Source organism: Rhopilema esculentum, unplaced genomic scaffold, assembly GCF_057945365.1.
Source record: "Rhopilema esculentum isolate cy_ngs unplaced genomic scaffold, ASM5794536v1 HiC_scaffold_35, whole genome shotgun sequence".
In the NCBI taxonomy this organism is placed as follows: domain Eukaryota; kingdom Metazoa; phylum Cnidaria; class Scyphozoa; order Rhizostomeae; family Rhizostomatidae; genus Rhopilema; species Rhopilema esculentum.
The window spans coordinates 69,100-96,086 of NW_028300846.1; the positions used below are offsets into that span (position 1 = coordinate 69,100).

At 34.4% G+C, this 26,987-nt stretch overlaps 2 protein-coding genes across 2 annotated transcripts; one reads left to right on the top strand and one right to left on the bottom strand.

Annotated features, from left to right (window-relative positions):
• The first annotated feature begins 408 nt into the window (after positions 1 to 408).
• On the top strand, positions 409 to 26,984 carry LOC135684610 (uncharacterized). Its single transcript, XM_065200243.2, has 37 exons — positions 409 to 811; positions 1,449 to 1,491; positions 1,899 to 1,958; positions 2,371 to 2,434; positions 4,248 to 4,358; positions 7,454 to 7,585; positions 7,947 to 7,975; positions 8,977 to 9,070; positions 9,564 to 9,602; positions 10,378 to 10,403; positions 10,782 to 10,850; positions 11,595 to 11,676; positions 11,925 to 12,014; positions 12,161 to 12,246; positions 13,046 to 13,086; positions 13,565 to 13,644; positions 14,385 to 14,443; positions 15,315 to 15,360; positions 15,867 to 15,957; positions 16,414 to 16,455; positions 16,868 to 16,944; positions 17,320 to 17,369; positions 17,683 to 17,779; positions 18,205 to 18,300; positions 18,599 to 18,709; positions 19,277 to 19,376; positions 19,872 to 19,992; positions 20,859 to 20,922; positions 21,173 to 21,262; positions 21,986 to 22,105; positions 22,776 to 22,925; positions 23,394 to 23,455; positions 23,764 to 23,844; positions 24,662 to 24,739; positions 25,100 to 25,263; positions 25,844 to 25,960; positions 26,468 to 26,984. The coding sequence occupies exons 1-37, from the start codon at positions 679 to 681 to the stop codon at positions 26,617 to 26,619; spliced, it is 3,147 nt and encodes a 1,048-aa protein (XP_065056315.2). The 5' UTR covers positions 409 to 678; the 3' UTR covers positions 26,620 to 26,984.
• LOC135684613 (serine/threonine-protein kinase Nek6) lies at positions 4,966 to 7,452 on the bottom strand. Its single transcript, XM_065200247.2, has one exon. The coding sequence runs from the start codon at positions 6,183 to 6,185 to the stop codon at positions 5,169 to 5,171; it is 1,017 nt and encodes a 338-aa protein (XP_065056319.2). The 5' UTR covers positions 6,186 to 7,452; the 3' UTR covers positions 4,966 to 5,168.
• Positions 26,985 to 26,987: the final 3 nt, after the last annotated feature.

The window sequence follows — 26,987 nt, forward strand, 5'->3', positions numbered from 1 at the left end:
TGAAATTTTAGTTGAGCATCGTCAGCGGTTACACTGCAGGGAGAACAGAAAAGCTGCCTGTTCTTTTCTACCGCTGCAAATAGCAAATCCTTAAAGTAGTTGTTAAGGATCATCTGATGGATAATTTTCAAAATTTTGCTCGGGGCCCCCTAAATCCAAGATATTTCGGGGGCCCCTGGGCCCGGGCCATGGGTAATAAATGCGTAACTGATCAAACCTCTGTATTTTGGTCTCTGTTCATAACTTCATATGAACAGAGCCAAAATAGCAACGATTCGTTAACTCCAAATTTTTCATTGGCCATATCTCAATCGATTTTAGCATATTTGGCTAATTTTGCATATTTGAAAGTATTTCATGGTGGTTAAAATTAAAAAATTTCCACATCCACCTTAATATGCAGAGTCGCCTTAGAATTTGTTGGTGTTGTTGCTAGGCCAGAGTGATGAAAAGATCAAACGGACGAAATATAAAATGGAAAGACAATTATATATCTTAATTTATGGAAATTTTTAACCTGATGAGCACCAAAATCTGAAAAAAATAATTTTCACTTATTTCTTGGAAAGTTAATGAAGTTATTCTGTTGCATAATTTGAAGGAAACTCATCACTGGCGATTCTCGAAGCTCTCTCTCCAAGGCCTTGTTGTTTATATCTTGTTATTCTATTAAAGACAATGTCTTTAAGCACTAGAATAAATGGTTTTACAGCATGGATGAATCTTAGACTCAGTCATTCAACGGGACATCTTATGGAAAATGTTTTGGTTGATTTGCTCAAGGGATATAATATGAAGATGCTGCTTGAAAGTAAGCCATTGCATTTTCTTGTGCCTGGACTCTCGTTTTCGTCTTTATCCGCAAAGCAATGATATAAACGCTTCTTGTTTTCTTTAGGATGTTTGATGTCCAATAGATCTAGCTTTTGCCCCTCACTTTGGAGTTATTACTATTTACTAAACAATGAAGTACCAAGATTTGTTATTCTTTAATTCAAGGCTACGTGATGCTTCAAGAATGACGCATGAATTAAGATATCTAGCTTATAATTGAAAATGCAGGGACACCGGAAGGGGCAAGGGGGGCGGGCTTGAGTAAAAGGGTATTTGAAAAAATAATTTCCAGGTACAAACAATTCTTTCGTAACTGTCATTTTGTTTCGATCTTCTGCCAGTATCTCAAAAATCGGCTAAATTTTGGCATAAGAAATTCCTTCTCAAGTTTTAAGAAATGTCGTCATAAATTAGGCACTTCAGTCAGGATTTCATATGAATCTCATGGATTTTGTACAAAAAGCCAGCATAAAGAGCACTTCTATAAAAAGGGCACTTTAGCCCCCTTTGCCCCTCTTATCAAAAGCAGCAGGGGCAATTGACCCCCTGTGCCCCCTTCTCCGGCGCCCGTGGATTAATGTAATATTTTCAATGACACTAATTTTCACACATAGGCCTGACTGGAAAGCCTTTCAAAAAGATAAGAAGTTTTGATGGGTATGTCATTTAAATGTTTTCTCTTTGTATTTTTGGCATTTACTGTAATGTCATGTGAATTGTGATAAAATAGAAAATTATGAAGTGTAGGAACCAAAGTCATTCACCAGCATTTATTTGTACTTGCAGATGACCTGTTAGTCAGCAGAAAAGATCTCTAGTATCAACTGCCCCCAACTGTCATCTTCCATTCATGGTTTCTGTATCCTGGCTGTATCAGCCGTATCCTGCATCAACTTAACAGCAATTTGTTCCTTTTTCATTTTAATGTTACCCTTTTCAAGTAATTTAAACATGTTTACTTGGACTAACATGTTATTGTAAATTTGAATTACGCTATTTGGAATTTTTGAGAAATGAATTAAGATATTTAGTTTCTTTTGTAACAAAATAAATTTTTTCTATAGCCTGTCTTTGGTGCAGAAAGAAACAAGAGTAGAATGGATGGTTCAAGAACTCAAACACCAGTATATATAATTCTTACTTGCCAATTTGGATTTTAACCCTAAGTCCTGTAGTTGAATTTATCAAAATAGCCTTGCATGAGATGGAACTGATGCTGATAAAACTTGGGAATTACTGGGCAGATTAAAAAATTGACTTTAAATAATAGAAAACCAACTCTTCATCTGTCATTCCTCAAATTTTGATAATCTTTTGTTTGCCCCTACTTTCTTTATATGCAAGCCAACATTACTATTTCTGAACACACTCCTGTGTAAATGCTTAAAAATTGACATCTTTAAAGAATGAAATATATATATCCAAGAGGTGCTACTCTTTTTACTGTTAATAATGCAAGCAATATTGAAGAAAAAACTCATTTAATAAGCACTCTAAATCTTTTGTCAAATAATGATATGAGTTGTTTTTTTATAGTGAAATAATACCACAGAATTTCAAAATAGATGCAAGAATGTTTGCAATGAAAGACACTGATCAAGTAAGGTGTTATTTCTAAAGTCTGATGTAGTCCCGCTTAAGTTGTTCTAAAGAATATTATTGTATATCTTGCTTATGGTAAACAAGTCACTATATACAAATTAAAATGAAGTGTCAATGAAATTTGACAACCCTACTTGCTTTGACATTGAATTGGAAGGATGTAGAGAAAAAGCCAAATTAATGTTAAGAAATGATTTTAAAATTTATTTTTAATATTTTGTACCAAAAACTTATTGGTAACATTTTCAATTGGCAACAACACTGATTGGGCAGCCTCAACCAGGCCTTTTCGTTTTGCAAATGATTGCTCGCATCAGCTTTTGCGCAAACCCAACCACATGAGCGTTTGATCACTGGCGCAAAATGGTAAATTTTTAGGAATAAAAGTCTCATCAGTTAACACATTTCTAGTCATCGTTTGTGACCCAAGCAAGTGACATAGACAATAAAAAACTGATCTAACAAAACACAGGAAGTATAAATAAGCTGACATAACCACATTTCCACAAGAAAATGCATTTGAAAATCAATTCCACCGCGAATGTTTAGGAATACTATTGGCACTTTGAACTACAATAGCACTTTGAAAATTTTCTGGGCAGTAAAAGCGTTTTTAAAAAAGAAGAACAATTGTGCAATCATCCCGCAATAACATCTATATGAACCTTGTGATGTACATAAAGTTTATAAACAAAGCACATTTGTATTGGGTATTTAATCTTTTTTGGAATGCATTAAAGGTCATCGTAACAGTTCGTTTTCATTTGATATTACCTTTAACAAAAGGATCATACGATTTTTATAAACATGATGGACGCTTTTAGCATTGTTGAATATTATCATTTTTAGAGCGAACGCTTGTGCAATAGGAATCACGCAAGCGCTGGGCCACTCGTGTGGGCTATTTCTTACAGAAAGTCCTGCTCAACAGTCATGTGCTTGCTCCTCTAATTGGCATATTTTGATGCACAACTGGGTATATACATATTCCCTAGCTCAGTGTTTTGATCTATGTTCTGAATTTTTATACTCTGAAGAGTGTCAGACGAAAAGCTTTAGTGTCACTCAATATGTTTGCTTTTTTCAAAGCCAACTTCAAGAACTAATTTCTTACCAAAAAGCTTTTTACAATCAATAGTCTGCCCAAAAAAGTGTATATAAAAATAAATTTTGTGATGAAAGGCTTTCAAAATTTGCTGATAAATCCTGTTCTTCAGGGTAAGGAGAGGCTGCTGTGATTAAACCCCAATCCCCAATCCTGGAGCTTATTAATTTGAGATGTTTCTGGATGGGGTTTTGAAAAGTGCGTAAGTAAGGGATGCTTGGAAAAATTGTTTACAAGTTGCCTTAATAGCTCATTTTTAAGATCATTTTTAAGTCTGCTGAAAATAAAAGCACTCTGTAAATAATGGAAACAGACAAATATTTGATTTATTCTGGTATTAAAACAAGTGTAGGGGTTGGGGCTAATTCAAGATGGCCTTAAATGAAGAGGCCAAATTTAGGATTTTTAATGGACAGGAGGCCTTAGATTATCTCAGTTTGGTGTTAGAAGTTGTGACATATTGCTGCAACTGTTCTCTCAAGGCACACTCACCATCTTTTGGCAACTATAGGGTTTTCATACAGAAATTATATGTTGCTATTAAATTCAAATGTTGGATGACTGTTTAGCTACTTGTTTAATTATATTTATTGCCTTTCTGAAAGGTTTCAGAAGATTTGTATTATACATAAAGCTCATCAACAGGTTCATTGATTTAGATTGAATATTTAGATATTATGTTTTTGCTGAACTTCTGTTTTTATAGGTGTTCAACCTGTTGTGGTCCCTAGTATGCAATGATATTTGGTTTGTATGGGAAAGATCTGACTTCCTGCAACAGAAAGATGAGAACACGTTGTTATCCAAGCAGTTTACGGTGAGATAATATTTATATCATACGTCAGATGTTTTTTTCTAATTAACGATTTCATATTAACTTTTTTTGAATGCTTCTGGTTAGTTTCATTTGGCTTGCAAATAAGGTAAGGTGTCATGCACATTTTCTTTTTTTTGCAGGCCTAATGATTCAGAGATAAATTTATCTTGAAATCATTAGATTTCTTAACACAGGGAATGGTATATTATCTCTATATTTATCTTTGCAGCCTGGTTAATGCTTAATCTCTATTTGCTAAAGTCTTTTTCAGGAATATCCCCGTAAAGTAACTCACTTACTCCATGGCTAACGACAGTTCATTTATGCAACTGTGTTTTATCATTCGATCATCTACTTGTTGGCAGTTGGAAAACATCCTTTTGATCGACGCTTAGCTCTTTTCACTACTGTTAATTGTGTTATCGTGTTATTTTCTTCATATCGTTTCTGTGAATAAGAAGTTTCTTTTTTCTAAACCAATCTTAATTGATTGCCTATCACATTAGGCTATTATTCCAACGTCTCTTCTTTACAAGATTTTAATTTTTATCTTTGATGTCTTTCTTAACGGTTCATACGTTACAATATATTCGTGATGCACTATAAGTAGCTATGATTATTTCATCAAAGAATAATGAAAAAAATAATAAACACTTCTAAACGAATGTTTTTCGGTTATATAGATAATCTCTTTTGTGACATGTGAAAGTAATATTAATAAAAAACCTATTTGCTTGAATTTATTGTGAAAACTTGTCCCCTTTGTTATTACACTTCTACGTAAGCTCTTTTACTGTTCACTAACATTGTTTATTGATTCTGAAGCCACTTGCTAAAATCATACGCTCCATCTTTCAGTTTTTCTTCGGCCTTTTGAAGAAGAGTTTCTAAGCCCGGGCGCCCTTGCATTTGCACATGTAAGCATGATGTTAAAATCTTCTGAAGGTCTTTAGAGTATTCACTGTCCAGTGTTTCTGGCATTTTGCCCTCAACAATTTCATTAAGGGATGCAAATATATCAGTTCCGGTAACAGAGTATGCTGGCTTTTGCATTGCAACTTCATAGAGGACACATCCAACAATCCATATATCTGATTTAATGGTTGGTTGTTCACCTGAAATCACTTCTGGTGGTGTGTATATTGCTGAGGATCCGCTTTCAGATATTGCAAATGGGTCGTTGTTTGGATTTTCACTAATATACCGGATTGGATTGTACATGCAAACATCTCCAGTGCTTGTTATACATATTTTGCTCATGTCAAGTTCTTGGTACTGCAGTTTCTTCTCTTGGAGACCTTGAAGTATTTCTGTGATTCTTTTCATCAAATACCATATAGAAATCTCGTCCGGTCGCATATCTTTTCCTTTCATTATTCCAATGATATCTTTTATACCATGAAGCCCTCCCTCTAAAATAAAGATTTCTTTCTGTCCTTCTTGAAATGATACAAGGCAACGTTGTATTCCTTTTAGATCCTTTTTTCTCCAGGCTTGGATTTTTTCTCGGTTTTCCTCGGAGAGTATTCGATTAGGGATGCATTTTAGAAGAACATTCCTTTTGTCGAGCATGCATGTTGCTTTGTAGGTTTCTGTTGAAATGTCTTCGGCCGTTACATCTTCTTTGTTGATAAAGAAATCATCAGAACCAAACTGTTTTGTTAGAAAGTCGATCAGCGGTCCTGGTAAATTCAACTTTTTACGGAGATCTGCACTGTTCTCAATGCCGCTTGCGTCTAATATTACCGCGCGACATTTATCTTGTAGTGTTGGATTGGTCGCTTCTTTGTCTCCTGTCAGTCTATGAACGTCAAACCCTTCTGCCATGTCTAAAATTGTAGTGTATCCTCTTCCAGTTCTAGATGCTCTTTCTTTGAGATTGTTTGTGGATTTGTCACAAGATGCCGTGACATTGCCATAATAGCTATATCATCTGACGTCATATACAGTTTTGCCTCTTTTTCATATATTGATAATAAAATCTTAACTTGACTTCCAAAGCATTTCAAGATTGCTTGGAGCCTGTGTTTATTCTTAGACTCACTCTTGTTTTTCACCGATCATATTTAAGTGTTTCTGGTATCGCACAATAGGAAATAATCATTTACTTTAGGGATTAGGATTTTCCTAGTATTTAAAGATAAGCTTCTTATCTTGATGTTATTAAAGAAATAAATTGTTTGAGCTAATGGCTCACTGAGGTTCTGTCAAGCATAGAGAAGCGACTGCCTTTTTCAAAGTAGTTTTTCCCCATAATTGCTACTAGATACCAGAACATAGACTCTTGAACTAGGGACTAGAACACTGTTTTCTGCAGCTGCTCAAATATACTTTTTGATGATACTGTAACTGGTACGACTCGAGAGAAGAATTTTTATGGCTTGGGTCGTTTATTAAAAAGTATAACTAAAGTATTACAGTGATAAGACTCATAAAACAAGAATTTGCAATATTTGTTTGTTGATTTTATAACAAGAACAGGCTAATTTACATATTACGTGTATGATTTTTTTCCTAAGCATTAATTTTCTGCGTGTTATGGTAAGATTTATTCCTTTTTTGCTGTTCTAGGCACTCCGTTAGAAAAGTTTTTTAAGTTTCTATTGGACGGTCTTCATTTTTATATTTGCAGCCCCTTCATTTTGACAAGCTTTTTCAGGGTGTGTGGTACCATGCCATTCTGTATGCGTGGCTATGTTTCTCTCACCACTAATAGATTTTCTTAGACATGTTTATTGAAAAGTCTTGTGAGAAGCGGGTCTTGATATAAACCTGACTCCCTACATTACCTTTTTTGTATTTGTTGAGCCATCTGTATCATGATGCCCCTGTCGGCTATCACCCCTGTGATGGAAACACGTTGCTTGAAACTAGGGAATCTCCAGTATGCCTCCCTATGATGAACTAAAATATTATATTGTATTCTTATTTCTTTTCGTTAAGGACTTTTTCGTTGTTGCAAATGAGAGACAGTTTAATAGCCTCGATGACCAAGATCTGATCGGGTACCCCATCTTCTTTTCATTTGCCGTATATCTGCAACGTCCCGGCATTTGTTGAGAAATTTTATGTTCTCGATTTCCATGTTTTTCTAGTGGGCCCCTCCAGTGACACAGCAGAAGACGCAAGCATATGAAGTTGACAAATCTTTGCTGTCCGGGTTTGGATCAAGGTCTGTTGTGCTAAAACCAACCACAGAGGAAGAAAAGAAACCATGTAAAAAGAAGGTACCTTTTCTATTTGCAAAGTAAACTTAGTATAAAATTTGACTTAGCTTATCATGTTGTTATTAATCTAGCCGGTTGTTTAGATAGATAGTTTCAACATTGCACACATCTGCGAAAAAATAGCGTTCTAACTCAGGGGACAGCAACTTTTCCCTTTACAGAGAAAATGCAGAAACAGCTTAACCTTGAAACTAAAACACAAATCTGCCTCTGTAGATCTTTTAACGTCTATTGTTGCCATTCTTTGCAAAACTCATGCCTCATGGTAGCAGTTTCTTTCAAAGTATTTTTGCTTTTTAACGTCTTAACTGTAGGATAAATAATGATTTTGAAATACCTAAATTCTCTTTTACCGTTTCAGTGGTCCTTGAAACAAGCAGTAGAAGAAAGGTATGACCAGGCATAATTTGCGTCATATGAGTTTTAATAAATAAGATTAGGCCCTCCTTACACACCTTTGGTCGGAAATTGTTTAGCCATAAATGCCAAACAGCCTAATTTACACGTTTAGGCTGCCTAATTTGCATCCCAAACTCACGTTTTCTTGTTTCAAAACATAATTTCATTGTTTTCATTGAAATATTCCAGTTTTTACCCGTGATGAATAATCAAAGAATCGTTAGAGTATTTGTATGTTCAAAGTAGTGCTGCAAGAATTCCCCTGTTCATGTTCAGTAATGTTTCATTTGTTTCCTCTGACGTCACAGATTATTGCGAAGTATTCGTGACAGATTGACGACAAAAATTAGAAGTGAACACTGGAAATGGGAAGCATACTTAAAAACTCTACAAAAACCTGATCCTTGGCTCTCAAAAAGGAAAAGAAAATGAATTTAAATAAAAAATTATATCTATTCCTCAATCATCTCATTTCAAAGTTTTTTCAGTGTTCAAGCAGATTTTAGTTTTTACCAAACTGAATAATTAGGTAGCTTTATTTTAGCTATTAATTTTTGCTAGAACTTCAGAGGCTCTTTGAGTGATAAAAGCCAAAAGGTGTTCGGTTTCAATTGGTAGAATTTTCGAAAGCTGTAGTATATCTAACCTACTTGACCTTGAATCTGGAAGTTGGCTCAATCTGGTCTGAGTTGTATGAAGGAATAAAATAAATGAAAGGAGATTTGGGACTGAAAATCAGCTCATATGAACGAATTTCAATCCCAAGTTTCGTCTCGGCTTGAGGTGAAAGACAACCCGGGTTGAAATTTGTCCTATGAAGTCGTCATTGTTATTGACGGAGTGCAGCTTGTATTCCATTGTCTTGTTTAATGATTTTAAGAGTATGTAGTATTCTAAAAGTATGTAAAAGTCTCAGTTCATAATTTTGCTGTCTCATTTCACTACCCTATTTGAAAATTTGTCTATCTGAAGTAGCGGGTTTCAAATTTTAGAGATGCAGAGATGATTAATCGGAAAAAAATAAAGCCAAATGACTACCCTGATCCCGACTATTGTATTTTGGATTTGATCAACGTTCATTTGAAGGTAGTTTTGTTTTATTGTTATTTTCCATAGAACTTCATGTGTAAAATCTATGTCAGCCGTTTTACCTGTCTTATTCAAATAAATTTTCTCCATTTTACTTCTTATAATCATCTGATCAAGGGATATCCTAATGTAAAATGAACTGGAAAGAGCAATTTAAAGAAAATCTAGGAACACGATCATATTTTGCAGTTATATTTAAATTATAAATATTTTTCCTTAGGTATGATAGATGTAAATGTGATTCATTTGAGTTTTATCAAGTAGTCGACTCTGATAGTGACTGAAACATCTTTGCTGTATTTAATGCGGCCAAAGTTTTTCAAACAATAGAATAGTACTGATTGACACAATGCAACATTGATAGCACGTATGGATAGCACATATGGTTGACAAATTTGCTTACATTGAAGGAATTACAATACTTAGAATTATAATTATAACACGATTATTATTCTAAAAGTTTGATATTTGATGACTCAATCTCACGTAGATGACGAAAGATGGCTCAAAGCTCAAAAGAGGTGTGCTGGTGAGTAAAAATTAATAACTAATGCTTATAGCTGGAAAAATATTTCGGGCTTTCAGAGTTTCGCTAGAAACATCCCAATGCCTTACAGAGAACAAGTTCAAAATAGATTCTATTACTTACTCACTCACTCCTACGCTTACTCTCTCGCTTACTCATTCACGCTTTCATTCGCTCACATGCTCACTTAGCTTTTGCACTCACGTTCAAGCCCACTCACGCACTCGCAAGATTCACTTTTTTTAAAAGAATCACCCTTTCAAAAGATCCTCCATACCAGAATAAGCAAAAGACAAAGTAGAATATTATTTGGAGATATGATATTTTTAAAAAATACGAGGTTAGGAGGCTTTACTTCTTTCAGAATTGCTAAAAAATGTCTAAGTAGCACTGGATTTCTTTTATGTACTCATAGCAAATATTTCTATGCATAGAACTCATGAGCAAAAGTATCTACCTAATTGACATTACTAGATTTAGAGATGGTAAATAATAATTTCTAAAATGCAACAAGTAGTATGTCATCATTAAAAACTTTCGAATTGTTAATCCGATCTTCTTCTCCTGGAAAATTTATTTTCATTCTATTAAATATTGAAATACTTTCTGGAATGTTTATTTTTTCACGGAAAACAACTATGTAGGTTTTCTTCTAAGTTGCCAATTAATTTTGGCTACACGGTTCTTAAATAAAATTTTTTTGCCATTGAATTATCGCGATAGCCGATGTAATTGATGGAATTTGTTGTTTGAAATATGTTGCTTTTTGCAATTTTAGAGCCTGGATGATCTATCAGATAGCAGGTTTTTAGCTCTTTATTACCAAGTACTTTAATTTCACCAACGACTTTTATATATATACCAGATGCTTCTTTAAAGAAAACTGTGCCGTTTTCGTGACCTTTTCTGTATCTGTTAAAATCGTTCTTTTCTCTTGATATAACACTATAATTCAGATACTTATTTCAACTTTCATAACATTTTTTAATTGAACTACATTTCGTCCATCTGTGAAAAGTTTCTCCCTTATTTCTATTGATGTATTTTCTTTTCTTCAACTGATCGTTTTTCTTAAATCTCCAATCGCTAAAGTGTATACGCAAATACCGTCTCACCATAACTTTGATAACTTCTAATTGAGATTAAGCATATAGAATACATGCTTGTTTGATTCCTTTTCAGGGTTTTATCTGCATTAGTCAATTCATTTGTGCCAGAGACCTTTACAACCGAAGTACTTCTAAATGACAGGTATATTGGAAGGAAATTATCCACGTCTTACGATGCCATAAAGCAACTTTTTTTGCTTCGGGGTGCAACTTTGATTATGTTTGAAGGTGGGGGAGAGGTGGTGGTGGTGCTCTTCTTTCGAAGATTTCTGTATTACTAAAAGAACCGCTTTAAGATAATAGACTTTTCTTGGAAAAGCAATAAGAAAAAATATTACAGAAAATGCTTCGATGAGTTTTTTCAATTCAAAATCCAAACAGATTATCTAAGTCTTTTCTTAGAGGTCGACATTCCTGTTTGACTTGCATGTGAATTCGAGTACAACATTCTCTCAGGAGTTTGATTTGCAACCCCGGAAATTTTCCAATCGCACAATTTGCTTGTTTCCCACAAAAATTAAAAACAACTTTGAATTGCAATATGTAAAGGGTCAAAATCTAAACTATTGTCCTGGTCAGAGTTTAAAGACTACCTGTCTTCATAATTGATAATTCAATGCTAAGCTGTTAGTTGAAAAAGGATTATTATCATTCTGTGTTGTGAAACATTTATGAGACCTGCACTTAAGATATAATCAAGAATAGAATAGAAAAGCACCCCCAAATTAAACCCCGGCCAAAATGGAAAAACATAACTTCCTAAATGAAATAATACCCTTAAAAGCCCACAAAGCTAGTTAATACCTTTTATAATTATAATTATGACTCATTAAACACTTTTAATTGATTTGTTATTTTTGTACTCACTAATTCCATATTCGTAAAGGTGGACCGTGAATTTGGTTCTCTGGACGATTGCCAAAATGTTCAAGTGCTCAAATCCATTTGTTGCAGAAGATCTAGTAGAGGCTAGTATCACAAAGTCTATTTTCTTTTCCTGAGAATTTAAAAAGAACATCTTTAACAAATCTTGGCGCACAAGCTTGATTATCACTTTCTTATCAACCATTGAAAGATAATTCGTTTTATTGAGTGGTAATTTTCTAGCGTTACTATGCCTTTTATTTGCTAGGTGCACCATGTGATGGGGTAAATAGTACATATATGGCCTAGGGTTGACAATGAAGCCTCATTATGCTTTCTATTGCATTTATAGGGCGACGTCATGTCAGAATGTGCCTACTTTGCATTTTTCTTCATGTGTGGCTACAGATTCAAGCAATCAAATGCTGTTGTTGATAAAATGGTATGTTGAAAAATCTATATCTTGCCGTTTATGATGCCTAAAATATATTGCCTGATAACTCTTAAAAGTGATCAAAATTGCTTTTATGTCATCCTTCGAAGACTTTGAGCTGGAATTATAACCGACTTTGTCTGTTTCTGTTTCAGGAAAAGCTGAAGTCAAAAAACACAGCTGTGAGCGACGAGCTTCAAAAACTACAGGCCAATCTCACTACTTCTGCAAACCTAAAAAGGTGCCATTTAAGAACCGTTTTCAGTTGAAATTGTCGTGGTTAGATTTTATCCTTCAGTTATTGCTGTTCATCTCTTGATTTGTTTAAACTTGTGCAAACAGTCAGCGAGTTTCAGTTTTTGAAACCTGTGAGCAAGTCTTCTAAGCATCTGTAAATGTCTCACCCTGCATAATTAAACGCTCACTTTCTGTATTATCTTTATTAAGGTCGCGATTAAATTTCCATGTTTTGTCTTTAAAATATTGAGCAAAATTCAAATTAACGGAATTTCCGCACCTATCGCACGAGCCAAACGAACACCACACTCCCATACTATGTACTGCCTTGTTTATGTAGCTCGCACCAAAAAAACAATCTTTGTTTCAGTTCATGAAAAATTCACTTTTTATTAAATAAAGTGGCAACACATCAAGTGATGACATCACAATTTTGTTATGATTTTTAATTTTGATCACATAAAAATACAAAGCACTGGAATATTACTTAATATGAAACATTAATTGAGTTTTTTACAGATTTCTTGAAATTTGGTAAATGAAAGACCCATGTTTTGTTAACGAATTACTATTGTATTGGCCTGATTCATAACTTTTAGAACCAATGGTTTGGTTATAGTGGTTTGATAGGTAACAAATTTTTTGAGACAGATCTGTAACAGATCAACTGATTCTGCAGTTTTCAAAAGTATTTCATCGTGTGCTTTCCGGTAATGTAGTCAAAATTAAAAGATTCTGTAAGTAGGGTTTGATGACATCATCATTACATCTCTCAATTCTATTTCTGTTTCTGATTTTTGCAGAAAAACCGAGCTGGAAAAGTCTCTTGAAGACATCGAATCAGGTTGGTTATTGCAGTATATGAATGAGTATTCTGATATGAACTTGTCAGTCTAGTGGGCTTATGGGTCAAAAAGCACACTTACCTACACACAATTTCTAGCAAAATAATTGCTTGCAGTACATTAAAATGATACCAAACTGGAGAAAAATTCCTAAATCCCACCGTGATTTGACATGTCTATATCTCCTTTAAAGAAGTTAAATCACATTGCGTGCATTTTGAAATCAAAGTGGTGAGCCTTAAGACACCTGTTCAGAAAATTCATTCTTTTTACAGCAGAATGTTAAAATACTGTTCATTTTGCATAAAATATTTGCGGTTGCTGATCCTCAATTGCTCAGATATTTTTGAGGTAGCCCTCTTTTTCGCTACAATCCTCTTCTCCTTTTTAATTGGCTACACTCTCATTTGGTACTTTCCTCCTCTACTTGGTTTTGTTTTATATTTAACAAATAGTTTCTTAAAATACTTCTTTCAGAGACACGGGAGCTGGAGCAAACCTTCAATGTACCAGAATGCTATTCGTGGGTGAAGCATGTTTTTGATGTTCGTATTGAGGTAAAGACTTCTCTTCTCCTGATGTTTGAAATCAGTGTAATGGTGTAGTGTAAACTATTAGAGACACGAATGTTCTTGTCTCTATACACATGAGTGTAACATTTCAGATAGACAAAGCACAAATCTTGATTGGCAGAGAGTTTACCTTACATCACATTGCCTCTCTCGCCGCTTAGCCAATCATATCCCCAAACATGTAAACAGGTTTAGACCAAGGCAAAAAGTCATGACTCATTTGCGAGAGTGGTCACATGACTTACTATAAGCTCTTGGCCAATCAATCTTTGAGCCCTATGCTGTCAGATGTTCTTTGTCCTGTTTATATATCGATGTGTAAATCATGGTTTGTTTTCCTCCAGTTAAGTAGACATATATAAAGCCACATATAGTTTTTCCGATTTTTCTTCTAATCAAGTTTGAAAAGTAGCCAGCGTTTCGTAATTCCCGACGTGTGACGAAAGAATTTGAACATTGCCTGTTTAGTCTAGTATAGGTTTCCGTTGTCCTAAAACATACACATGCTTGTTATCTGTTTCTATTTAGAGAATACTAAATAGAAACAGATAACAAGCATGAAAACGTGAGAACTGAATGCTTCCCTCGATCAACAGCAAAAACAATTTCTGGTTTCCTTCTCTTTTGAAGTGTTGCTCTCATGCTCGATTTTCTAATTGTTTTTTTTTAATTTTACCTGTTAAACAGTTTTCTTTTTATGTATAGCTTTTTGTTTCTAATTGCAGATAAGATCTATAGTTGCACAGAAAATCAAGGAACGATATGAAGTTGTAATTGTGCCCAGGTATTTGCCTTAAACTGCATTTTTCCTTAACTTTTCCTTAACATTTTTCTGCAATGCTTAAGTATAATATAAACAAAACATTATCACATTTTTTCATGTTTTGAGCATTTATGTGCCTTTTCGTTGAGAAAAATAACACAAAAATGGCACGGTGGTAGAAACCTGTTGCAAAAATTGAATCTTGAATCTCACAAGCTTTACTCTCCATCTCAAACGTTATTTAATTGCAATTACCTATGCCCTAATACTTGTGTTTTCTTTTTCATACTTTGTTGAGAAATGGAAGTTAAAAACTAAATAAATAAAATGTGTAGATGAAATTATAAATTCTAAAAGAAGATTAGGAAAAATGAGAAAATGGCCTAGTCACTACCACCATGTTACAGTTTAAAATCTAGATAAGAAGTGGTTGTAGGTGTCCCTTGAAATTTGCAGAAGAAGTCAGCTGTAATAGGGCAGAAAGACATACGAGGGCATAGATAACAGCGACCAACAACCAGAAACCCACGAGGGGCGCTATTCGGAATGTCAGTTTTTCATGAGTGTCCTTCACAATCCTTTGTCCAGGATCGCTGTTGCGAAATCATAAAAACTAAATAAAGATCACAATGATAGCAAACGTTCTATACGTACAATTATCCTCCAAAAAGCGTACAATTAGCTTTGCATAAGATCCATATCTTGGGCTCAACGCCTTGATAACCTTCAGAAAATGGACTCCCTATAGAAGACAGTCACTCTGGCCCTATAGGTTTTCTCCTTTCCCCCTATTTGAAATATATTTCATTCCAGCTAAGTATTCCCACCAAATTCCCCTCGTTTTCTTTCTACAAAATTATATTCAGAAACCAGTTTCCATTTTCCCTTCCAGCAATTTGACAATCAATGAGCTGGTCACTAGTATGATGATCAACTTGGTATGTCTCCCACCATTGCTACTTCATCCTAAGCTTACGAAGTTCTATTCACACTTTCTCTTCTTTTGTCAAATTGTCAATTGGAACAAAATCACGTCTGAGATTATTAGCCAATTTGCTCTGGGTTTTTGTGTTTTCTTTTTCCCAGAATATGGGAAGCTTGATATGGAAATTATCAAGAGTAGAATTTGCTGAAGAATGTTAAACCTTAACTCGTCACTGGAATTTTGACAGAAATATCACTCTATCGATGTATTCATCAAATCTGTAGCCTATCGACTGCTCAAATTGCTTGGAAACGGAAGAGAGCAGAGGGGCTGCTCTGATGTTTCAGAATGTTATCCAAGATTCTGAGCCACTTTTCCACTTCTGCCAGTTTATAATACGTCTATAAGAATTGCTAACAATCTGACTATATGATCGAAAATTGCCATTTTCACTTCAGAATATTCTCCGAGCTTAATTTTTGCCGAACTTTGCTGAACTGTCAATGGTTGTCATTTTAGAGCATCACTGGAGGAACAGGATTTTACAATGTGTCTGGGAAGGAAAGCATCACTAAAGACCGAAAAATTATTGTCAAAGATGTAGAGACGGGTGATTTTTCTATGCTTTCTTTTTTGCAATACGTAATTGGTTCCTGTCAGAAGATTGCAATTTTTTGGGGTATTTTTATGCTAGCATCCATCTAAAGCTAATGGTGTGGTGTGACACTTGGACCATTAAAGTGGCTTAATTGCAGCATCCTATCTTCTCGTTTTTTATCATTGCACAAAATCCTTATTCTGTCTGTTTCTAAGTAAAAGTTTCAGATACTGACATATCTATTCACGCGAGCAAATAGTTGAAGATGAAAAGGCTTTTAGAAAGGCAATTTATTTACTATCTTATACAGTTATGAATGATCATTCCTTTAGAGGCCTTGTGAACTATAAATTCCTGTTAGTACAAAATTTTAGTCATCTTGATACAACTTCTTGATAATAAAATTAGCCAGATCTTGCAATAATGCTACAACTGATGGGCCATTTTGATACAAAAATAATTTTGTAGGTGAATATTTTGACGATTTAAAGACAGATGATAAAAACAAAGGTACTTCTGGTCATAATTTATTCTTCTGTTAACAGTATTGGACACTTGTATATCTTACTTGTCGTCAGTGTTTATTTCGAAAAATGCTCAATATGGTCATAGATAAGATTTCAATGAAACGTAATATAGAGACATACCTATGTAACATAGATTTTAAGGTTTCAGGCGTTTTTGTTAAAAATTAGGTCTGAAATTTTCTCGTTCTAAACATACAATTTTTTAATGTTTTTATTTTGTTCTCTTTATCGTATATCAATAACATTTGAAGAAACGATGTCGAATTTTCCAAAATAAAAATTTGTGTAGCTTACTCATGTCTGGAAAGATATCCTTAGAACAAATTGCAAATAACCAGTGATCTTTTCCAATTCGCAATGTCTAATTCTCCAAATATGACTATTGTGTTTCGTAGTTTCTGCTCGGGAAGTTCTTGGTATCAAGAAGCACGACGTTTTTGACTTACAACCGTCATCTTTCCCACAATATGAGGTAGGGTAGTGCAAATGCTTTTATAATGACGAAATTCATTAATGGGCACCCCCTTTGATTGGGCCCAATGAATGCCCCTACCCTATAAAGAGAGTACTGTGAAGATTGGTTATATTGATTAAGAAGAAATGGATGTTTTTTACGACCTTGATTAAAAAACAAACAATTTTCTTTCCTTCTTAAAAAAGATTAGATTGAACTGATCTTCCAACAACCTACCTTTCTTGTTGTTATTTAACGAAAAATAGCGAAAAATTGAGCACTGTCCTTTCGAATGAACGCCGGATTTAACATATAGAAAGATTAAATGATGCATGTTTATTGTATTAACTTTCTTTTTATGTTTTTATATTAAATTCAAGCAATATTTCTCAGATTTATCTTGACTGTGGGTCCAAAAACAAGGCATTGAAAAAAGGCACAAAGTAAGAAATTTTATTTTCTTGAGATATAATTTCATATCATTTTTTGCAATGATGAATTTTTTTGCATAACCTTGCTGGAAAATTTTTTATTTTCTTTTCTTACTTCTATAATTTCAGAAGTTTTTTATTTCATATCTTCCTTGTCTTAGAAGTACTCTATGTACATATCTTAGTTCTTGCTTATATATTCATTTTGTATAACAGTACAAGTGCTTCAATGCTTTTTACATCAGATAGTCGCATGAAACGTTGTAATTACTTTTATAATTTCTTATGAAATAGTCAATTTATACTCTATCAAACACCGTTTCAGATTTTTGTATCAAGTATTTCCTGGAAATAGCATGCAGTGCCAACGACTTCTTTATAAAGCTGCTAAGAATGGTGAACTTGAGTCTGTACAGAAATTGGTAAGACTAACTATGCAAGGACAATTTAAGGCTAACTATGTAGTCGTACTTTCATTTTCTGACTTTAACATACCTGTGTTGTGCTGCACTAGTTGTTTCCAAAAAAGATTTTAACAGCCAACTTTAAATAATATACCTTACAGAAAATCTATATCGATTTAATTTAATCTATATTATCTCGTCTAAGCAAGTTTGTCCTTTAAGTGTGCGAAAAGCTTTATGGCAGTTTCCCCGTCATTTTCTCGATATATTTGCTTAAAGCAGTTTTAGTGTATGTAAGATGTTATTATTTAATTTCATCTTGTTAACTTCTTAATTGAAAAAACACTTAAAGCTCCATGTCCAACTTCCTTTCGTGTGTTGATGCTCATTTTCTTCAATCATAATAGTCTTTAAACGCCTCATTTTGTTTTGCCTTCTTCTAGGTTGCATTCTTTGAGAAGAGCCACAATTTTGTTAATTCGCGTGACAAAAAGTCTGGAAACACCGCAATGCATATTGCATGTAGAAATGGACAATTAGTAAGTTGTGTGATAATTCTCAGAGTGAAGATCTTTAGTCTTAAGGAGCATCGTTCTCTAGGTAATAAATCTAGAGTTTGGCATTGTCCTTACTTGAGATTTAATATAGAGCCTTCGAAATGAAGTATACTGCACTTTACAGTATTTTTACTGTTTACCTATCTCTCTCATACGTGAGAACTTCATCTCAACTGTATTCAAGGCCAAAATTCACTTGTATGAAGCTACTGCCCTAGCATATCCCTAGATCAACGGGATAATTTCTTCTCATATAAAAGCATAATATTCTTCATCTCAGGAAATTGTCGAATTTCTTCTCGAAAGTGGTGCAGACGTAGACTGTTTGAATATTTTTGGTGTAACACCATTTTTTCTGGCACTCGAAGGACTTCATAAAAGGGTTGGACAGGTACGATGCTTACACGTCCATCGAGGGCGTTGTATATTGTTTTTCTTACTAATGCAAATTTACCTAATTGTAGAAATGACAGATTTGGCTTAGAGAGTGTCAATTGTTAGCCTTTAGTGAATAAGAAAATGAACATGCCAATTAACACTCACTTGATAACGAGTGCATGCTCGAAACGTCGTGTTTTACCAATCAAACTAATATATTTTAATTCTGGTACTAAATTTATTTGCCAACTATATTATCGTTATTCTGGATGAAGTACTACACGCAACGTACATATTTGAAAAAAAAGGAACAGCCGAGGTAAAAGAAGGATTATCAACAATTTGGCGTAGACTTAACCATTTTTGTTATCATTTGAGTTAGGTTTACTGGCTGAGATGGAATGAAATGATTTTTTTGGTGTTTGTATTATTGGTGTATTTTTATTATGTATTGCCTTTTTATCATTTTACGAAATAAAGATGTGAAACTCAAAAAGGGGGCAAGTATTGGGTATCTATACAATGTTTTCCAATATTAATTATTACATTAATACAACTGATGATATTCTGTTGATTACAGCTTCTTATAGAATGGGGTGCTAATATTGAAAAGAAAAACAGAAGTGGCAAAACAGCTTTGGAATTACTGAGAAATTCTGAGCTGAAAGAATTCTACAAGGGTAAGTGGTTAGCTTTGGCAGTGATACTATTTTAGAAAAAAAACACATTTTTTCAAGGTTGGGCATTGACGGACCCTAAAGCAACTGTTCTTGGGTAATTATTTTTCTTTGGCCTTGAAATATTTGTCTATTAATTTACTTAAATCTTTGTGTTACTGATATTAAAGCTATGCTTCGTTTGAAAACTTCCAGGAGGCTAGAGCAAGATGCTTACTAGTATGTGCATCAATTTTGAATGTTTGTGTCATTTGGTACTCAACTAATAGCAGCCGAGGGCTTTACGTTAAACGATCCATATTCCTTGCATAGAAGCTTTTGTTCGGTGTAGACAGCATTTGTATTTGAATCTCACCTCTGCGTTTAAAGGTTTTATAGATATAATGCAACTAGATCAAATTTACCCCTCCGTAAAAGTTTATACTAGAACGATAATTCAACTCTGATGTTGTTGTAATCAGAAAGGAAAATTGTTTAACCGAAACATTTTTTCTTCAGCCAGAAGCAACGAATTAACCACAAAAGTACCTCTGATCATCGGTGGAGACAACAGCACTCTTTTGCACGTCCTCAAGGAACACCATCTTGGTATCAAAAAGTTTGCTAGTCTCAGAAGCAGGTTATTGTCCAGCTCCAACTTATCGCTTTTCTCTTTTCTTTGTAACAGGGTAACTTTAATTTCAAGATCGTTTTTCTTTTGAATCCACAGAGGAGATAAGAGGATAAGGTCGTTTTGTGTTTTCATATGCAAAGAATTCTTGCTTCACAGTTAGTTACACCCATTTGCACCATGGCCTAATTTATTATGTTACAGTATTGCTAAAGAAAATAACTTGATACATGTATTTTTTGCACAGTTGCATTTTCTTTTCTGTGATTTTCAAGGACAAACATCTTAAGTACCCCCTGAACATTGATTTTTTTATAGGTAAGATAAAAAATAGCAATGATGCTGCTTCTTGTTACATTTCTTTGGATTCGATAAAGAAATATCGATTAAATGATTGTAAAATTCTGCCATGCAAACTTAGCCTGCGTGCAGACCCAACTTTAGAGAGATGACAATTTTATTTTCTGTATTTTCTATGTTATGCTCAATATTTAGCCTGCATGCAGACCAACAACGTAGCTGTAAGTGTCGGCTAGGGAGGGCAAACTCGAGCAAGAACCATACCTGAGGGGGGCAGGCGTTAAAACAAGAAAACAGATATATAACAAACAGATATATTTGGACAAAATCAAGGTCATGAAATTCTAAACATGCCAAATTTTCAAAATATCATTTGGAAAAACTATAGCCAGAGGGGGCAAGCTGTTGTAGCCAGAGGGGGCACAGCCCCCCCCCCGTGCCCCCTGCAGCTACGTGGCTGATGCAGACTCACCTTTAGGAAGAGTGAGGGTGCCATGCAGATAACATTGTTATATTCAATTTTTTCCACTTTTTATGCAAGCATTAACAAGCTCAACCGCTTCTACTTCTTGTAGATGTCTAAATGGCAGTACGTTTCTTCATACAGCAGCCTATTTCGGAAATATCGGTGCTGTCAAGGCAAGTGTCTAACTGCATTTGGAGCTACCAACATCAAACGAACTTTAAGATTAAGCTTTTTGTCTTTATCTAAAAAATATTTCTAAAATATATCTCCTTGAGATGGTTTTCATCGTTATGACTCATCGGAACATGATACATAGTGTATCACGATGATATTCAAGTTATTATTATATTCCCGTAAATAATACTTTGGTAATGTATCTGATTAATGGCCGATAGCATTTTTGAAATCTGCTCTTTTTTCTAGATTCTCCTAGCTGAGAGAGTCGATGTAAATTTGCTTGACTACAGAGGTGCGACACCTCTGCACCGTGTAAAGGATGCCATGACCATGGAGGTATTCTTCAGATACGAAGCATTACATTGTATCGTTTAATAGATCTTGTTTGTTGGCGTATTTTAACAGCTATTCCAACTTGGCTTTGTGCATGTCTTGGTGAAATGAATCCCAAGTCAACCTACTTTTTTGGGCAGCTTGGAATAGCCAAAACCATGAGTAGGAATTATACTATAAATGAAAAGTTTCAGTGATATTTTCAGAAGCAATATGATTTCAGTTGATGAGTAGCTTGTCTTTCTTCGAGGTATTTTTTAGGAAAAGCATTGGAAAATATTAAACAAGATTCAAGCCATCAATCAATCTTATCCATTTCTGTGGAAACGTCATTCGTATAAGCGTATCGCATGCGTACAGATTGCTTGGCGCATCCCTTTTGTTATTTCATAGGTACAGTGTGCGTAGCTTATACTGACCAAAAATGTTAATTTCTTGTAAGGTCATAAGCATAACAGTCTACTTTTATTAGATATTGGATAGTTTTAGTGAACTTTTAAAGAAATATTAACTATATTTTTATTAAAAAATACAAACAAAAGTTGGAATATTTAAACGAACAGATTATGTAAAAATCTCTTCCAAATTTGTTTGCCTTATGTCAGAGTTATATACTCCATTTTCTAAGAAGTTATTCTCTTCCTTTCTTTGTTTGTTTTTATCTGTCTATGTTATCGCTTTGGCTGTTTGTGCAAGATGCAAGATAAACTAACTGTCCTTTTTAAGCTATTGCTGGAATCTGGCGCTGACATTAATGTGTTAGATGAGGATAGAAACTCTCCATTGCATGTGAAATGTTACGGTGAAAATGGAGAACCAACTCAACTTGAGTGTATTAACAAACTGGTACGTATTAATCCAAAATAGACGTTTTTCGTTATCATTCTAGCTCAAAGAATTATCATTTATTAGCCAAATATTAAAAAGATTTATTTTTGAGGTAATAATTGCTTTTTGTTGTTGTCACATCGAAGTTGTTATCATTTTATATTAAATATCAAAGATAAATAAAGTTTCTCTCGATAAGCGGAAGTAGAAGCACAGGGAATGAGTATTGTTAAAATGCTGAAGTCAACTGCATTAGAAGAAACTGCCTAACAGAAAGCAATTTGCATGCTTTCAATTGGAGAGACTTATTTTCACTAGATCAGTTTGATGAAGTCATTACCACAGGCTTTAATGTAAACAAGACGACACCCATGTTTCAGAATTTTGTTTTCATCTTCCTATGCTGTGCCAAAGACAGTTGTTATTTTCAGCCTTTTTTGTTTCCGAATCGTCTTATATAGACCAAGTTTGTATCATATACCATTTTTTGAAGATATCTCACCCCCTCCCCTGCTAGAATTTGGAGGGGGACACACCCCCCCCAAAAGTTGCTTTTATGGTCAAGGTGTTTGTGAGTTGTATCCTTGGTTTCTTTTTCCTTCCATGAAGAAGTAAGATTGTGTGCAGCATCAAGCCGTATATAGAAGTATTGAGAATAAACCTACCATTCTTGTTCCTGGCTTTGTAGATCGAGAAACGAATTTCATTGGTAACAAGAAATCGCCGGGAATTGATGCCTATTCATTGCTGTGCAATGCAAGGAAGGATAGATGGTATTCAAGCACTGCTTGCTGCGGATTCAGATGGGGCAATCAGATTAGCACTGGAAGACGAAACGGTAACGGGAACTATTTTCACTGTCCGCACTGACCTTTAATGTACACAGGAATTTATTTTCATAATGCTTTTAGCAGGGTAGATTTTGTCACCCCAAATACCAAACATGAATTACCTAATCAGATAGATATCCAATCTTGAAATAAACTGTTTACCGGTCTGTATATACTTGCATGAGTGTACACGCTATTTGGTGTATAGAACAGGACGGTTATGAGTTGATACTCTGAGTTCCACACTTTATGTGATCATCAGACCACAGTTGCCTGTTCTTGTTTACTGATGACCTGTCAAGGCTATTTGTAGTTCTAATTGAAACTAGTACACAGGTGTATTATAATGCTTGCTAGATAACCAATAAAACAATCATCGATTTGTCATATACTAGGTACGATGTTGATCTATATGTTTTAGGCATGATATTGATTTTAGAATTTATTTTATAACTTTTGACTAACTCTATATTTAGGAACTTCCTCCCAGTCTCGTCCATCTTGCCATTGCCAATGATCACTTGGATACAGCTTGCTGGTTTGTGAAATTCAAGTTCAATTCAATTTCAAATTGTTATGAGTTATGTTCGAAATTTTATACCAGTTGAACGTTTCAAGTTTCAAATTGATAGTCTTAAAATTAAGCATGTTTAAAAAATCAAGTCAGTTCAAAGTCAAATGGGATATGTTTAGAAATTCCTTTTTTGTCCAATCGTCTTTTACATTAGTGGATTTGAATTTTCAGATTAAATAGAAGTGTAGTTCTTGTCCTGTCATTTTGCATCTAGAGAATATGGAAACTCGATGAGAAAGCTTTTTCAATTTACTCGGCTATACTTGTCGTAGGCTTCTTGGCAATTCATTCGATTTCAAAGACAGCGAACCCGACCTTTTACTCGAGAAGTTGCTCATGGACAAAATACCATGGTACGATTAAAAGTTTTATGGTACCCTTGTGAATATCTCCCTCTTTGTAATTGCTTCTTAATTTAAAATATAATTAGTCGATTTTCTGTCAATTTCTTTACCAAAGATGATTTGACAGAGAAAAAACATCTGCATTAATCAGAAAATTTCACAAAGAATAAAATTGTAATGAAGGTAGCCTATTTTTCTATTGGTTTTGTTAAATGTATCAATGTATCAATGTATTTATGTATTTGCATAATACAACAACTGCAATCTAAAATATATAAATATTAATGTTTTAAAGACGAGAAAACAGTGCATATCTAGCTCGTGTCACACAAAATGGAAAATAAAACTTGTTATGAGAAGTTGAAGCTATGCTGAAAACAGTACTTATTTTGAAGAATCGCAATTTATAATTGAATGCGAGTTGGAAGGCGTAAAACTAAACACAATTTTGCAAAAGTATTGGATATTGTATAAATATATTATATGAAGCTTTTTATCCTATTCACCAATTCTTTTATGGAACCATTATGAAAATATTCCAGTTTGTGTATTTAAAAGCAATATTTTCATCTTCAGTTGTTATATTCTGAAATCACCTGAAAAATACTTCTTATTTAACAATATAGTTTGATTAAATGTTGCATTATTTTATACAAGCCCGGCTCTTAATACTTTATTATAGTAGCTAATCGAAAGGACCTCGTGATAAAACATAGAATCGATTAGTTCCTGCCTTTTGTGAATAAACTACTGGTATTTGCTTTCATTAGCATTTCGTCACTGGCATTTCTCCCTGTCTTAGATACCTTTTCTTGAAATCTTACAGCTCGAATTTTACTGCAACAATCGAACTTCTTCTTTCATCTGGTGCATCAACGTGTATTTTTTATTCGCAAGGGAATACGTAAGTCAACCATCTTATTTCGACAATCATGGACATAGTTTTTGATATTTTGCAGCCGCACCTCTTAGGTATAATGTTTATGTCTCCTACGTTACATTCACTCCTAACTTTGAACTGAGCTGGGGTTGTGTACGTACGATTGAAAGCGATCAAAGAATACACAGGTTTTTCTGTTAACAGCCAAAAGGGTTAACAAACAAGGTCTGACGGACAAGCACGTTCTTATGTTGTTATTCAATTTTCAAAAAGACTTTGTATTCATACCCAGAAATTGAAAGATTCATAACTATGCATGACTTCTTTGCACGTAACTTGATTATGTATGCAAAGTAACGGATAGGGAGAGTTTTGCTTTCACAGGCCGCTCCATCTAGCTGCATCCCAACGACATATGACTGATGTTCTGGAACTGCTCATTAATCGGGGATCCGATGTCAATGCGCTGAATGAAGATCGACACACACCACTGTTTTATGCCGCTAGAACGAATAACTTGAATGGTGCAAAGATTCTCTTGGAAAATGGTATGAGAGCTACATTTTTTGCCAATAACCTTCGACCATTTAACGGAGACGTTGAGCAAAAGTGACTTTGAGCAAAAGCCCACTTCAGCGGAATTTTAAAGAGACGTCTGATACATAGAACAAATGGTCTGTAGCACCCCCGTTCCACCCCCGCCCCCCATGAGGCATGGTCCATCAAACATACCTGTAATAATATAGAAAATGACTTTCAAAAAAGCAGACATTTCACAATATACTACTACAGTTCTGTACCGCCAAAAGATTGCTCAAAAAGACAGAAGTGTAACAAATTGCTTTTGTATCATAAACCCGTCTTTGAATGGTTTACCCTACTTGTTTTTAAGAATAATCTTTTTAAGAAGGATTGCTTTGTCTTTGCTCCTTTTGAACCTCTAATGTTTCTTTGAACAGCCTTTCAGATAACTTGATAGATGTTTAGAAATTCTGACACTATTTGTGACGTTATTTTGGCCTTGTTGGATTTGACCTTTGTTTCAAGTTAATGTTTTCAGGCAATGTTTGTTCAGGTTAATTCGAATGATGAAAAATAATGACTTCTCTTCTCCGTGGCCTTTTGCAGGTGCTGACTTTCGTGTTCGAAATTATCAAGGACAGACAGCATTCGACTTAATACCGGACTATGATGAATGGATTGAAAGCCAGTACTTTTTAGGAGATATTTTAGCACGACTTAAAGGTGAATACGAATTTATCACAGCTCCTGTTTCTCATAGCCAAAGCAAGTGCGCTATGAAAACAAGCATCATCAGATTTTACCTTTACAACTGTAGCTGATAAAACAGTTAAAGAAAATCAAATTTTTCAAAAGTACTTGAGTTTAAAGTATGTCTTCTATTTTAAAAGCTCACAAATCAGTTGCCACCTAGTCGTGTACTGCTCTATGAATATCGCAAAAGCAACCAATAGATTATTATATTGAGGATCGTCTTATTAATTATCTAAATTTGTTATAGAATATGTTAAATGTCTCATTTTTTATTATCATTAAAAATCATGGAAGCTAACTCACACGGGAAGTCAACTTAAAATATGTATTTAGGAGAATAGAAGAATAGTTTATTTTTCAAAGGGGCCTTATGAGGATCATGATTACATCAATATCTAGTTTTCTTTAGCGAGTATTGAAAGAATAGGGTTTTGTGACGCTTTCTTCGAAAAACTAATCTCGGGTTTTATTCTGTAGCCTACAGTCTGAAGCAAGCGAGAGATCTGGTTCGTGTCATATCCAAAAAGATTCAAAATGCTGAACGGCTGCCGGATGCTGGACTGTCTAGTAATCGCATGATTATGAAAACAAATAGACTACCCGCTCTTCTTCCGCCAATAAAGAAATGAAAACTCCTTTCATGCAATTTGCAGTTGATTGCGGTTAATCGTACTGGAGCTTTTCAATGGAGTAGGACTCATTGGTCGAGCTGTCATTCGAGCTAGGTCTCATGGAAACCGACCCTTCTATAATCAGATTAAGAGATGCATTACATCCCAAGTAATTTTACTATTCCTGACTGGGATTTATACGGAAATTGTCTCTCGGTGCAAGGCGGGAATCAAGCGACTTCAAGGACTGACATTTCCAAATGAAAGCCATTTATTACTGAACTGATATATAAATTTGTAAAACTTTTTCGGTGGTGTTATATTGTATATAATTCAATCTCTAGAAACGCATAATATATTGTCTATAATCAGATGATCGTCTTCAT